The following is a 16,233-nucleotide window of genomic DNA, read 5'->3' as shown; positions in this document are numbered from 1 at the left end:
TTCTAGCAAAATAATCCTTGCATCTCTACTTTAAATTTAGCCAGGAATCTATTAACGAATCCATGCCATGGTTCTATGGTACAATATAATTTATAGAAAGTTATCTGAAGACAAAGCCTTAGTATGTCAAAGCCTTAGTATGTAATAGAGGTGGTGATATTCAGACCATAAATGTAGTTCTCTTACAGAGACTATCAGCTTCCTTGCATCAAAACTAACCAAGATTCCACAGCCTTGTTTTTAAAATAAAATGCTAGGTTAAAATGCAAAACATTCCTGAAGTTGTACAATTTATTAAGTATACATAATCTTTGTAAAAATATCCTCTTAAAATCATCATAGAATTTGAAATTTTATGAATATCATCATATAGGTTAAAATTTTATAACACAGTACGTATCTACAAATGTTTACAATATTAAATAAATGTGCTTAAGTCAGTTATTTTTCATGCCATATTCTTTTCAAGATTCACATCTCCATTGCTTTAAAATGCTTGAACCATTTCAGTAGTAGTAGTAGTTCCTTCACAGAAATGTCTTTCAAAATAGTGTTTATATGAGAATGATATGTAAACTGTTTGTATCACAAATCATAATCAAAATCAATAAGAAATGCACAATCACTTCATAATGTAAATCTATTATTTATAATAGATAATCACAATCAGATCAAACATCCACAATAGTTTTTTGAAGCACTTAGTAAAGGGAAAATATATTTCCATAAATTTAACTGGCAGCACCATTTTCACTGCACTTTGTCACTGCTTCTCATATCTGGACAAGCACAGTACAGCTTATAGCATTTGCACTCGTCCACATGTATCAGGTTAATTTTTTTTTTTTTTTCGGAATCCACATTTGAGCACGTCACCATTTTCAGGAGGTGTTTCACAGAAAAATACTGTTACTGTACATATAATTTAATAACTCGATTCATATTTACACAAGACTTTCTCTTTTCAATCCATTTAAAGTTAATTTATTAGAAGTTATTCGTGAATTGGGACGTAAAATACCTATAACTCTTGATAAAATTGTTGGTGAAGGTTTGCTTGGAGGTTCTGAAAATGGAGGACTATTTTCACCATCATATATAATTCTACCACCATGCTCTATTTCAGTTTCCTTTTTCAACATGGGGTGATTTTCTCCCTCATTATGACTACCAAGAGCATCTTCATCGTTATTTGCACTTGGACAGAAATTAACACCACGTTGTCTGTCATCTAGAAGCATGGGTTCCGATGATGATGGTGAAGCTGCATCAGGACTGCGCAATAAAGGAACTTCTAAGCGTAATTCTGTTTGTGGCAACTGGTCTAGACTTCTACTTTGATGTACAATATTTGAAATACTATCCTTTGGTGGACAAAGTAGGCTGCCTCGAGGATTATGATCAATACTACCGGTATGTAAATTAGAACTAAGGCGTCGACGGTGAAGGGAAATATCGGAACGTGGAGAATCCCTAGGCAGAGGTGACCCATCACGGTTAAAATGAGGCATGCCACAACTAATTTCTCCAATGTCCTCCATACTCCTGAAAATATATTTAGTAAATTTGTGAATGACTGTATTGATGTGGTGAGTAAGCTAGTTAAATATTTAGATTTAGGTGGCGAGTGAGTCAGTTTAATACAAATATGTACAGTACAGCAAAAATCAACTTAAACAGTACTTTGTCAATATTAAACAATTTAGAAAAGAGCTTTTGTATGCAAGGAAAAAAATTAGGGAGAAATACTGTTAAAAATCACTCACAAGGAAAACTTCACAACAGCCATTGAGTTTTAAGTGACAGCTGTAAGTAGCTAGTGATATTTTTTAATGGAAAGTAAATTTAGCTGTGTATCTCATCATACAGTATGTCAGTGTATCAAAATTTGTGCTTATTGGAATATTGCAGTTACTATCTAACTTTTGGGCATCAGCTTTGGGTTCACATCTTCAGATTTCTGATCAGAGAGCGACTTTCCTTTCTAATGTAGTTACAAACTACTGACTTACTTGACCCTGTAATTAAGGAGAAACTGTTTGTGTATTAACCATGATAAATTTACATTTTCAAGGGGGATGAGATGATTATTCTAGTGTTACATCTCCTAATAATTTTCCTTACCCTTAGGTTATGCTGTTTATGCACATAACCGTGTTGAATCAGGGGGAATGGATGCGGGATACCAATATAAAGCAGTGGTTTATATTACAAGGTTTTTTTTATATTTAAAAACAAACCCTTGTTTAAGGCAAATATCTGCTAAGGTACTAAGATGTTTCTTGTTGGTAAGTCCATTAATACTGCTACATACAGTATAAAGTTTGTCATCTCATCTCATTTCAGGATGTACATGGATTGTTTAATAAGTAACAGTGGGTCATCGCTTAGTCGTGGCAACACCCTTGTTTGAGGTAAATATCTTCTAAGGTGGAAAGATGTTTGCTGTTGGTAAGGCCATTGATACTACTATTGTTGTTTTTGTTGTATTTTGATGGTTTTTTTCAATAAGTTTTCCACTGCATGAAGGATTAATCTTGAAGCATCTCTGAAGTAACATCAAGGGTACACACCTGCTCTCTACATATGTTGTATTGGTGATGAAGGTTCCAATCAGAGCTTTAAAAGAAGGAACTGTAAAGACAATGTCTTTCCAATGTTTTCATTGTCATTCAACACATCCATTAACTTGCTAAGATCTCTATGTAAATCAGTCGACGTAGAATTATTTGGCCTTTCTGCCAATATAATAAACATGTGTATACACAGACTGTGCCTGTTCATATTGTCATATGTTTGTAATACAATTTAAATTGTCAGCCATAATCCGAAAAAGCGTTCAGACCTCTGTCGACCTGATCCCAGGTATACTACATGTCCGTCCGCACTAGCCACTGTATACCCTGCCCTCATGCAATAAAGCTTCAGTACCCAGATACCTATCAATCTATGTCCTCACAGAACCACAAGTTTTAACAAATGAACCTCTGACCATTTGCGATAAGAAAAAATCATATACGTATAGTACTAGTCACTTACTGATGGTGTCACTTCAACTACTTCAACTTAACAAGACAGCTTAGGGGTCTCCTCCTTCTGGTAAAACAAAATCCACTAGTAATGAAGACTGGTATATATAACTTAAATGTTAGGGGTACCCTACTACTGTTAATTCTATACAAAGTACATAATAGTCTATCCTAACTGGTACATTGTAGTTATCACTTAATTTAAAGCAATAATTTACTTAATTGCATCCAAAAATATGTGCACATACCTTCATATGCTTTCAAGATGTGTAAAGTACTGCATATAAAACCCATAGTTTAAAAAATTTTTTTAGTCTTTTATTAAACATTAGTAACCAGAAATTCTTCATATGAGAGAATGAGTGAGTGTCAGTACATACATAATGTGAGAGAAAGTGAGTGTCAGTACATACATAATGCTTCATCATGTGATGCACAGAGGTAAGCATTGGTCATGTGTGTACATATGGTCACAATTCACCCTCACAGGCACAGCTATGAAAGCTTTGGTCCACTGTCACACAAAACCCTGTTGTACTTACCACATTCTCCAGTAAATACAAAATCTTATTGTTTATTGGACTCAGACAAGTCTATAAGTAATGAAATCCAATAAGTTGAGGTGCCACTGTATCCATAAAAGTCTAAAGCAAAACCAGACCTTCATTCTAAAATAACAAAGGTTGCCAATAGTACAACATATTTTAGACAAAATACAGACTTAAGAGAACCTGAAATGCAAATGTTAACTCTACATTCTAGCACAAGGAAAATTAGAACAAATTGTATGGTTAGTAGAATTATTACAATAACAGTCACTATAAAGACACCAAAAGGGAAAGACAACATGCACTTGAACACTAATTAGTCATTAGTAGACAAGGGCAGGGCTAGTTGACAGAAAATGGGAAATAAATTCTTAAAATCCCAAAAAGCCACAAAAAAGGCAGAGAAGTACTTCCATAGCAGACTGCTGATGCCAGAAAACACCAGTTTCAAGTGAACTAAGATAGGGAAAACTCCTGAAGGTTATTGATCTTAATGTTCCACTAACCAGGAATTACACTGCCTACTAAAATGGCTAACACCACTTTTACTGAAAATCACTTTAAATAGAAAGAAAAGAAGCATGAAAATTATATAATGAAGGACAACCCTTGTTAAAATACTAGGAGAACTGTTTGCTATTACTCATCTGAAAGACACCAGAAGTGAGCTAGTTTCCTACTGAAGACCTGTTGTGGATGATGCACATGCACTAGATTACATGCATAAATTTAATTTGTTCATACGCCAACAAACCCTGGGTCTTAACAATAGGATAATTTCTAGCACCTAGCTGGATCCAGTTAAAAAGCATATGAAAGCAAGGAATCTTGTGATATCTGGCAACGCATGCGTAGATAGGGTGAAGAGTGGTCAAACACCGATCATCTACGCCAGTCTTTTCTTAACCGCCTGGACGAGAGTTGGGTTTTTTCCTCTCTTGGCCTTTGCCCGGTTCTTTGCCCGTTTCGTTTCCTTTAGTGTGTGTGTGTTTTTTTAGCTGGTATTTTGGCTTCTTCTGCGCCTTCTCGACATCAGCGTATATGCTCAGAGTTCCTGGGTTCCCGTGTTCTCGTTTTTTGGCTTTTGTCAGAGACAGACCCTCACATCACATGCAGTAGGTGTCGTTCGAATTTTTGTACGATTACAAATCCTTGTACGGAATGCCGGGCATGGCCTAAGGAGCAGTGGAGGAAGTTTTATGGTAAGAGGGAACATCGGAGAGTCTCCACTCTTCCTACTTGGGAGGTACTTGGGAGGGCCTTGCTCCTATTCCCGACGTTTCGTCTTCCGCAGTAGTCAACTCTCATAGTAGCGTTGTCCCTGCATCTCCTTCCTTTCTTCCATTGATTCGTCGATGGAAGTATCAGGAGGTCGTCAGGGTATTTTTTTTAATGTAGCCCCCTCTTCCTCGGGAGCTTTTTCGGTTGCCGAGAAGGGTGAGGTTTTTTCACCATTCTCTTCTCTTCCAGAGTCGGAGGCGTCCAAAATGGCCGCGATTTGGAAGACGCTTGGGCTAGGGGGTACCTTGTCCTTGGGGGGGAGGTTGCTTGCACATTTTGTGGAGGCTCGCACCCCCCTTCCCGGTCCAGCCAGGCCATCCCCCTCCTCCTGGCCGTGTCTCTGCAGGTGGGAGCAGTTGGCCATCTTGTATTGCTCCGCCGGTGTCTGCCGTCGCTTTGTATCGGAGTGATGCTGCAGCGTCAGCCCCGTTGACGACTTCACGGGGTCCATCTTTGTGTATTCCTCCGCCAGTGGCGTCTCTTTCCCCCTCGCACAGAGGGGAAGCCGTGACGTCACCACCGCTTGTGACGTCACTCTCATTGATGACGTATCTCCCAGTCGCCTCCTCCGATCCGCCTCACTTATCCGCGACATCATCACTGCCGCCCAGTTCGAAACATCTCCCTTCCTTGTCTTCGGAGCCTTCTCTGGCACATCAGTCCGAGGTCATATGCCAGGCAGTGCTTCAGAGGATGGACTCTGTATTGGATGGGAAGTTGGCTGCCTTATCGGTTGGGAGGACTGGTAGGAAACGCATTGCTTCATCCCCGCCTTCCGAGAGGAGTGCGCATAAGAAGCTAGTGCTGTCTTCCTCTCCCTCTTTCCCCTCTACGCCTCGTCGGCGTATTAAGCGTTGGAAGGCTAAGGACTTTGCCCTCCCTTCACTGTCGAGGGAGGAACAGCACAGACGTGTTCCCGAAAGTGCTGTGGTTTCGGGCAGTTAGTGATTTGTGTTCTGCAGGGGTTGCTTCGCCGCCGAATCTCATACTTGCAACCACCCCAACCTCCCCTTCCATCCTTGCACATCGCGAGCGTGTTGCAACCTCCCCTGTCTGTGCACGTGATACAAGTGCTCCTTCTTCTCCAAGGCCTATTCGTCGCCGTAAAGATCTGAAGGCGCCTGTCAAGAGATCAAAGGTAGTGAGCACGGAGGTGGTGCAGCCAGAGTGTTTGCCTGCCTTTCTAACTGGTGCTTCCAAGACTTCCACTATAAGGGATTCTCCCTCAATCTCGAGTGCTCGAGTTTCCCCCCCATCTCACATACGTATGGCCGCCACGCCCATGTCTGTTCATGGACGTCTGGAGTCACCTGTTGAGGTAAGTGATGTGCCTAGTGTTACAGGGTCCGTCTCGGAGGCTGACACTTGGACCCAGCCCAGATAGGTTAGTATGGGTTTCAGACTGTTTGGCTACTAACCCTTCTGTGAATTTTGGTGAAGAAGGATCATTAGAAGAGCCTACACATCCTTCTCGTCATCGGTGCCAGAGCAGGAGGAGGGGGACACGCAGGAGTTTTTGTCTTCCTTTTCGGAGGTTGTTGATCTCATTCGTGGGTTCATCAATTTGGAAAGTAGGACTCAGGCTCAGTCATCTTACACTCCTTCTTGCTTGGAATCCTTGGCGGGAGCTACTCAGGACCCCAAATCATCTCTTCAGCTGCTGTTGTCGGGGCATTTTCAGTTGGTCTTGGAGAAGGTTAACGCCTCTGTTTCTGACCGGGACGGTTCACTTCGCTCTAGAGGCTCTACCAAACTACTACCCCAACCTCTCACAAGACATAAGAAGTACTATGCTACAAGCTCTGCATTTTTGTTGTCACGCCACCTTAACCCAGACGTCATTCGCCTGAAGCCGGGTTTGACTTTGGAACAGCTGAGGTCAGTGGCTCCGTCCTTGTCTCCGCAAGACGCCTTAGCTTTGGAATCTACAGCGACCTCCATGTTGCAGATGGTTTCTTGGCTGGACCTCTGGTCTGTGGTGATTGCCAAGATAGCTTCTGACAGGTCCCCTGAAGGGTTGGTGAGTGCTGCCTTGCTTGCCAGTCTTTTGCAGTCCGGTGGCGTTTTCTTATTTGGCTCACCTCAGTGCCAATTTATGGGCTAATCTTCTTCTGGTTAGGAGGGACGTGGCTTTGTCTAGGATGGAGAGGTCGCTCGACAGAGTCTTTGCTGGCCTTGAGGAACGGTGACCTGTTGGAGTCGCAATTCTTGTTTCCACGGACAGAACTCGAAAATGCGATAAGACCGACACCAGGCTGACACCAAGGACCAACTGGTGCACCAAGCCGTGTCTAAATCAGAGTCCTGCCCTCGGAGATCGTCGCCTGGTAGGCCATCGAGGACCTTGAGTTTGGCAGGGCCTTCCCGTTTGACACAGCCCAAGTCTTTAAACCAAGAAGAGGCCCCAGGGGCAGAGGTCAAGGGGGCCGTCGGTAGGTTGGGTGCCTCTCCCTCTCCTGCGCCACGGGTGGGGGGTGCCCGGCTGGCCATTGGGCCAAGTGCAGAATTACGGGGTGGAGAAGTGGGTGGTAGATGTCCTTCGGCTGGGATACCTGTCGCCATTCGACTTCTCTCCTCCTCTGTCGGACAAGCCGTAGCTCAGTAATTTTTTGAAGTTCTTGGCTCTTCGGGAGGAAGTGCAGAAAATTCTGGACAAGGATGCAATAGCGGAAGTAGTGCGTCCGTCCCCGGGGTTTTACAGTCACATCCTCTTGGTGCCCAAGGCGTCGTGAGGATGGAGGCCTGTGATCAACTTATCCACCTTGAATCGCTTCAACAGGAAGACAGTTCAAGATGGAGACCCCGCGCTTGGTGTTGGCAGCCGTGAGGGAAGGCGACTTCATGCTGTCGATAGACTTGAAGGACGCATACTTCCAAATCCCTGTTCATCCTACGTCCAGGAAGTTCCTTCACTTCTCTCTGACCGACAAGGGGTTATCGACAGCCCCTCAAGTGTTCACAAGGGTCTTCTCTCTCGTGTCAAGTTGGGCCCATGCTCAGGGGATCCGTTTGCTGAGGTACCTCGACGATTGGTTGGTCTTGGCAGTTTCCAGGGAGAAGCTGCTGCAAGACAAGGATCGTCTTCTTCAGTTCAGTCTGGACCTAGGCATATTAGTGAACCAGGAAAAGTTGAACCTCGTACCCACTCAAAGGATTCTCTACCTGGGCATGGTCATTGATACGATATTGGCAAGTTTTCCCGTCAGATCAGAGATTGGAGAAGTTGCGGGCTAGGGCGCGCAACTTCCTGTCAAAGTCGCATCAGTCGGCTCATCAGTGGCAGGTTCTTCTAGGAGTGCTATCTTCCCTGGAGAAGCTGGTCCCTCATGGGCGTCTTCAGCTTCGGTCTCTGCAATTGGTGGTTGGACAACCAAAATCTATTGAAGGGCGTCCCTCTGCGTTCTCTCCCTCCGGACTTCCTTATGTTCTCGGACGCCTCCCTTGCAGGTTGCGGCGCGCACTTAGGCGGCCTCATCGCTTCAGGCATTTGGGGTTTGGAGGACAAGCAGCAGCATATCAACGTCTTGGAGTTGAAGGAGACTTTCCTGGGTCTGAAGGAGTTTCGGGGGATGGTAGAGGGTCACTCTGTTGTTCTCATGTTGGACAACACCACAGTGGTAGCCTTCATGCCTTGACCGCTGAGCTTCACCAGTGGGCAATCAGCAATTCGGTAGAGCTCTCAGCCAGGTATATCCCAGGGAAACGGAACGTGGTCACAGACAAACTCAGCCGCCAGGATCAGATCCTAGGCACAGAGTGGTCCCTTCATCAAGTGGTGGCAGACAAGCTTTTCCAGATTTGGGGGAGACCCATGCTGGACCTTTTTCTGACACGCTACAACAGGAAGCTAGAGGTGTTCTGTTCAGTGGTCCCAGATCCCTTAGCATTGGCAGAAGACACATTCCAACATCCCTGGGACAACCTGGAGGTGTATGCCTTCCCTCCGTTTTGTTTGATCCATCAGGTTCTGAACAGGCTGATGGGTTCACAGGGTCTCAGAATGACTTTGGTAGCCCCTCTGTGGCCTCAGATCTGCTGTCGTTGTTGTCGGAGATTCCGTAGGAGATTCCCCCTTGGCGGCATCTCCTGTGTCAGCCCCATGCAGAAAGGTTCCACCAGTCAGTAGAATCACTGTCTCTTCACAGTTGGAGGCTATCAACTATCTCCCCCGAGAGAAAGGCTTTTCTCAGAAATCAGCTGGGCACATGTCCAGCAGTCTTAGGAAGTCAACCTCCGCAGTCTACCAAGGCAAATGGGCAATCTACTGTGATTGGTGTCGTAAACGGGGTTTTTCTCCACTCGCGACCTCTACAGCGAATAGCAGACTTTTTAACCTTCCTCGGAGACGAGAAACGTTTGTCCGTGTCTGCTATTAGAGGCTACAAGGCGGCACTGAGTTGGCGTTACGCCTGAAGGGTATCGACATCTCCTCTTCCTGGGAACTTTCCCTGCTAGTTAAGGGGTTTGAGCAGTAGAGTTCTCCTAGAGAGCTCAACCCTCCAACGTGGGATGTTTCCTTGGTGCTTAAGAGCTTGACTAAGAGTCCATATGAGCCCTTGCGTCGCTCATCAGACAGGAACCTGACGCTCAAGACAGTTTTCTTTTTGGCTTTGGCATCTTCTAAAATGGTAGGAGAGCTCCATGGTCTAAGTTATGAGGTGAAGCACACCAGGGGTTGGAAGTCAGTGTCCTTCGTATTTGTCCCGGAATTCGTGGCCAAGACCCAAATTCCCTCGGTGCATGATGACAGGTTCGCTTTTTTTTCCATTCCATCACTGACTGACTTTGTGGGTGGTGATGCTCAAGAGCTTTAGTTGTGCCCTGTCCGGGCCCTGCGTTGCTATCTTAAAAGGACTCGGCACCTTAGACCAGGCTGCCGCAGACTTTTTGTTAGCAAAGGCCGTACAAAGAAAGAGGTGTCTAAGAATACTATCTCTTTTTGGATACGGGAAGCCATCAGACAGGCATATTTGACTCTTGATGATTCCATCACCATGTCTGTGCAGGCTAGAGCACATGACGTTAGGGGTATTGGTCCCTCTCTGGCTTTCAAAAAGAACTTGGCTGTACATAGAGTGCTGAGCACTGGTGCTTGGTTACGCCAGTCCACGTTCACCTCCTTCTATCTTAAGGATGTTGCCCACAGATCTATGGACACGTTTTCCCTGGGTCCTGTGGTGGCTGCCCAACAGGTTGTGTAACTCATAGTTGCCCTTAACGGGGCACCTTTGTATCTTACCTAAGATGATTGTGGATGAGAGAATGAGTGAGTTGGCTGGTCTCCTTCTTTCTCTTGTCCTTTCCTTCTTCCTTTGGGCGGTTTAAGGAATTGACACGTCGTTTGCTGGACTGGTCTGATACAGGTGAGTGAGGTAGTCATACTGGTAGTGTGGTCGTGCAATATACAATATCGTACCCACTATTTAGTAGCACAGGCTCCGCTCCTGGGCAAGGAGGAGTCGGGAGTACTACAAACCCTAGTGCCTTGGTTTGTTATTGGACAGTCAAAGTTTCTCTTTGGTTCCCTATACAATGGTTATCCCATATATCATTGTACGTCACTCAGGTTCTGAGTGGTTAGATATTAGTGTATCTAGCTTCTCAACAGGCTTCAGTCCCTCTCCAAGAACTATTTCTTTTGAGAGCTGGACTGGCGGGTAGGCCCCCAGCCGGTCTAGGATGTCTTATACCTCCCTCCAAGTATGAGTCTATCCTATTGTTAAGACCGAGGGTTTGTTCGCGTATGAACAAATGACAAATTTTATAAGACAATTTGTATTTTTCATAGATATAAACCTGAGGTCTTAACGTTAAACTGCCCACCTCTAGCGGCCCCTCTTTTTGTTAAGTCATCCTGAGTTGGGAAAGACTGGCGTAGATGATCGGCGTTTGACCACTCTTCACCCGATCTACGCATGCATTACCAGATATCACAAGATTCCTTGCTTTCATCTGCTTTTTAACTGGATCCAGCTAGGTGCTAGAAATTATCCTATTGTTAAGACCTCAGGTTTGTAGCTATGAAAAATACAAATTGTCTTAGAAAATTTGTCATTTTAATTTTTATAGGACAACTAATGTTCATAGAAGAAATTGTGGATGTAAAAAGTAAAAGAATCTTTGGTAATATGATTTTTTAACTAACTCTCATATTCCCTGTACAAAATGTTAGCATGAATATTATAAACCATAACATTTTGAACTCTATAGAGCTTTTATCCTTTGCTCATAAACACCTATTACAAAATAATGTTACCACAGGAATTGCATATAGAATATAACTATTACTTAAAACTTTTATACGGTATCAACAACAATAAAAATATATATTAGGGATGATGTAGTGTGATTAATATTGTTCACAAACATGTCATTTTTTATTATAGATATAAACTTAATTTATAAAATCCTTGTATGTAGTAGAAACTTCAATTTCAATCATTTATTCCCTAAACATTCCACCCAAATTAACATTAATTCACCACTCCCATACTTAAAACAAATATCTAATAATAATAAAGGTACTTTCATAACTTAGCTCCCACAACCTTAAGAGAAGTGACACCAAGCTACAAACTAGTAGTAACTTTTGAAAAAAAAAGGGCTTCTGATTGCTTTCTAGTATCACTATGATAGCATTGCAACATAGGAAATCTATAGACGAGTACATTAGTATTAGTGTTCTAGATGTATGGTACTCTATGATAAAGCATAAATTTGTGGCTAAATTGCTTTGTGACTAAAAAGTAAGCCTAAATGATAAATTTACTTGCAAAGTTGTAACCCTTTCACTGTGCAACACATACAGTATATGTATAACATTATATAATGTTTGAAAATTACCTACTTCAGTGTTGCAAAATACAGTATCTTGGTTATAACACATATTTACGACAAGCTTTTCAAAACTCTCATTGCAACATCAATACTAAAATTTTGGCTTTTGATCTGACCTGCCTTGAGAAATAGGGGGTGGATTAAGGTAAATTAAAAAATAGGGGGAGAAAGATTCACAGACTGAAACATGAGCTCACCATGTAATTGAAATATTCACTACTACCATTCAATCAGAACTCTCCAAGCAGCACTTATCATGTCTTGCCCTTAGTTTATGGGCATTCACAAAGCATATCTACTAAACAATAATCAGAGATACAAGAATCAAGAATAATTATCTCACAAAGTTCATGACAAACTTGGTAATTGCAAAAAAAAATTAAATAGTATGTCACAGGAGGAAACATGAGCTCACCATGCAATTGAAAGATTCAGTACTACCATGTAATTATTCTATATTTTCCCAGATGAAAATATACTATTCTCATGTTTAATTCAATCAGAAATCTCCCAAGCAGAACATACCATGTCTTGCCTTTAGTTGCATTCACAAAGCATATCTACCAAACAATCATCAAGGATATAATAATCAAGAATAATTTTCTCAAAGTTCATGACAAACTTGGTAATTGCAAAAAATAAATAAATTAAATATGTAACCTGATTTATAAAGAAAACGCACAAAAATACTAAGAATAGTATTGAAGATACACAATACGCTACAAAACAGAATGAGGTGTACAAAAATAAAAATTTAGAAGCACAAAATAATAAGACCCTGCCATTAAAGCTAGAAAAGAATTAACCACTAGCTCTCAAAAATTGGTCTCTTAACACATGCCTAATGCAGTACCATGTACATAACTAACACAATAAAGATACTAAAATGACAATTTGTCGAAAATTGCATTTTTCCTAACTATACAAACCTGAGGTCCTTTAACAATAGGAAGTAGCTAGCGGCAGCTGGAACGGTCGTAAGCTTCGAACAAGGGAGAACGGTAGTTAACTGCTTGTCCGACAGTCGTGCGCCGCGCGACTGGAGGTAAACAAATCACTTTTGCTTTTGGCCCATGCAAAATACGCAGAGTGAGGGGTGGCATGAGGAGGGACTATATGTAAAGGACCTCAGGTTTGTATAGTTAGGAAAAATGCAATTTTCGACAAATTGTCATTTGTTCCGATACGTAATACAAACATCGGTCCTTTAACAATAGGAAGACTCACTTCTTGGTGGGAGGAATCTGAGTCTTTTGATGAACAGACTGGTGTTCGTCCATCCCTGGAATGCCTCCCTGGTCGTAAGAGCGAGGGAGGGATCCAAGCCTCTGTCCGATTGATCGGGGTGTGCACCGCAGGATCAATGGTCAGACCTCTGGGCCGAGTAACTAAGAGAGAGGCAAGTGTATCTCTTCGTACCAGCAAGCAAGAACTTGTTCCTGTTTGCAAGAGGCAACATAAAGTATGGGTTGTCTCAAGCTGGCATCCACTTCCTCCCCCTTGTTGGAGGAAGTGGTGGATATACGCTCCTATCCCTAGTGAAAGGAATAGGATGGGGCTCTGTTGAGTAGCTCACCTGCATCTTGTCCTTATCCAGCAGGGTGACGACCGTGTCCCTCTAACCACAGGTAGATGGGTAAGAAAAAGATGGGAAGAGGAGCCAGTCACACTCTCATTCACTCATCCATTCTTACGGTCACACCAGGACTCGATGCTGTTCAGCCTGCGAGGGTCTGGGTTCACTACACAACGTGTTGAGCAGCCACCACGGGTCCCAAGGAAAAAGATCCAAGGACCTGTGGGCAATATCCCGAAGGTAGAAGGAAGGGCATGTGGTCTGGTTGGACCAGACCCCTGCCTTCAGTACCTGCGCCACGGAGAAGTTCTTGCGGACAAGGCAGCATCTCCTTCGCATCGAAGGCGGTGAAGTCCATTAGGGAGGGGATTGTGAACAACTCGAACCAATCGTCAGGGACCGAAGGGTTCTGAGTCTTCGCTACGAAAGTTCGGTACGAAATCGAGCGTCACGGATCCCCATCCCCTGGATGCTTGACTTCGCAGGAGAAGTCATGCAGTTCCTCAGAGGAAAAGAAGGGAATAGTCGCATGACCTATCCCTCTTCTCTACTTCGGTGATGTCCAGTACCCATACTGGTCTGTCCGTTTGCCACGAAGTCTCTCGCATCCTCCTATCCCCATGCAGCGAAGTTCTCGGTAGTGGATAGGACACCGACACTCCATGGTGGGTTGTCGATGGTATGGGTACTGTGACAAGCTATTAAAACGAAGTAATGATTGCTCTGTAACAACCGAACTAAGTCAACAGCGTAGTTCGTAACTGACTCGGGCGCTCTGACAGCTGCCGACTGACTGCGTTCGGTAGGAGGCAAGTTGTCCAAGCATCCGAGTAAGTCACGTGACCCCTTCTTGCCTTTTTAAAGGGTTATGCCGAGAGACCAAACAAATAATGTATTTGTTTGTCACCAATGCCGGACAGCGAGGTGATGATTCTCTTAAGGCATGTGCCCAACAGGCGAAAGTCAATTGCCTTCTAGATACCGAGGTCCCTGAAGGCAAAACATCTCATAGTTGTTGAATCTCAGCTAAGGAGAAACACACTATGTACCGTTGAAGACGAAGGTAGATATAGAATGCAACCTACGTCTTCACAGACGAATTCGAGAGAAGGATTCTCAAGATTCATAACCTGTGCTTACAAATGACTGAAAACGCTATTTCATTGCTGTCCGGTGAGAAGTCGTAGTTGCAATGAAAGCGGGGCGGTCTTCAGTAATGAAAACACAGGGGAAAGCCGCCTGAAGAACTGCTTCTCATGGGCTGAACATTTGGAAGTAGAAGCTGTCAGGTCGGAGAGTAGGCGATGTCTTCTGACACACTCTTGTAATTCGGGTTGAACAATGAACAATTGTACACCTACGAATACAAGATATTTTGAAGACAAACTCAGATGTCTGCAAAATCAATCGCATTATCGCAGTGTGATGCAGCGGGAGACTTGTACAGACTTCTGTTACCGTGCGGTAAAACTACAGAAAGATGAAAGAGTCAAGAGATATCTCTGTTGAAAATTCTCGCAATGTCGAAGGCGATGGAATCTAGCGTCACAGCAGTAGATGGTCCTTCATTATTGCGAGAATCCCCGTTAATCAGAGACCTAAGTCCATGATTGTTGGGCAGAGATACGGTTCGGTAGTCAATCAAAGCAGGGGAGAGAGAGACATAACTGACCGTGCATCTCGGAGACCCAGCTGATACTGAGCTGCTATCAGGCAGTTCAATACGCAGTAGTTGAGCCTGAGCTCTCACTGATCCGTTCATCCTGAGTTGCCAGGTAATCCATTATTCCACGAAGTACCGAGCATAAAAGATATGCTCGAGCAATTATATTTAGGCGAAACAAATTTCGGTAAATATAAAGTTGAAATGGTGTTGTCGTGACAAAACCATAAGTATATAAAATTGAAACTGAAAACTCCTGGGAGGTTGCAGGCAACCCCGAGTTGCAGTTCATTGGAATACTTCTCTTCTAAGTCCGCAATCCGTAGATTAACTAGGATATGCGCCTACCCCTCGGACAATTCAACTGCTTAGTAGAATCATGTCACGAGGTTAATATACGTAGTATATTTGTAGGATTCTGAACAACGATCTCCATCCTAAATTCTTTCCTTCAAGAAAACAAAATAAGGATTGGAGATCGACCACCTTCGATCTCTATCAAAGAGAGTGAAGGAGAAGTCTTCTCGAAGGAAACGCTTCAATGGTGAACAGAATACTAAGACGATAGTTCAAGCCAAACTGGATATTCCCGTCCGATCTTCTCTATTCCAGGTTGGTCGCCTACTGTGAGATAGTTTCTTTCAGCAGCAGTCTTCTTCCCAATCCTAAGAGAAAAAATTTCCAGGAATTCGAGCATATTTGCGAGGTTCCCGATTATTGTGTAACATATCGGGGATTCTCGTCTCGCTCACTTTGGACCGTGGTCTCGCCTAAGTGTTTGGAGATCGTAAAAAAACTCGAACACTCTGAATGCGCTAGAAATTCCGTAGAATTCTAAGCACTCTGCGAAACCCCCACCGAATTCGTCAAACGATATCGGCTGGTGGTCCTCTCGATTCCCGTAGAAATCGAGAATGGGGCAGGATCCCTCCTCAACGACCGGGGCTTACATCAGGTAGGACCCGAAGGTCCCCCCGGTAGCGCAGTCCCCAACGTGGGATCCTACAAGAAAAGCTCTGTAGGATCCCTCCCTCCCCTTTCCCTCGTAGCCGTAAGGAGAGAGGTAACCTGGGGGAGGAATTTGATACTCGCTCGCCTTCCCAGTGGAAACTAGCAGTTGGAGAAGAGTAGAGCAGCCATCGCCTTGCGGCGATGGCCTCTCAGAGTCTGGGAAAACGTATCGTCAGGAGAAAACGTTTTCCCCGAGGAGGGTTACGAACTCTCACTGTAGGTAAGGGTCTGCCGCCACTGTGAACGTCGTCTGGGTGGGGCTGATCGACACCTGACAGGAGAGAGCCG

General features: G+C 43.7%; 1 protein-coding gene across 1 annotated transcript in view; it reads right to left on the bottom strand.

Moving 5' to 3' along the window:
• Window positions 1-277: 277 nt before the first annotated feature.
• LOC135214923 (receptor-type guanylate cyclase Gyc76C-like) overlaps window positions 278-16,233 on the bottom strand; it is a 380,810-nt gene continuing 364,854 nt past the window's right edge. Inside the window, 1 exon segment of the mRNA XM_064249403.1 lies at window positions 278-1,545. Coding sequence (XP_064105473.1) covers window positions 945-1,545 — 601 coding nt within the window. The 3' untranslated portion in view covers window positions 278-944.

Source organism: Macrobrachium nipponense, chromosome 46 (genome assembly GCF_015104395.2).
Source record: "Macrobrachium nipponense isolate FS-2020 chromosome 46, ASM1510439v2, whole genome shotgun sequence".
Taxonomy (NCBI): Eukaryota; Metazoa; Arthropoda; class Malacostraca; order Decapoda; family Palaemonidae; genus Macrobrachium; species Macrobrachium nipponense.
This window is presented reverse-complemented; position numbering and strand designations above follow the sequence as displayed.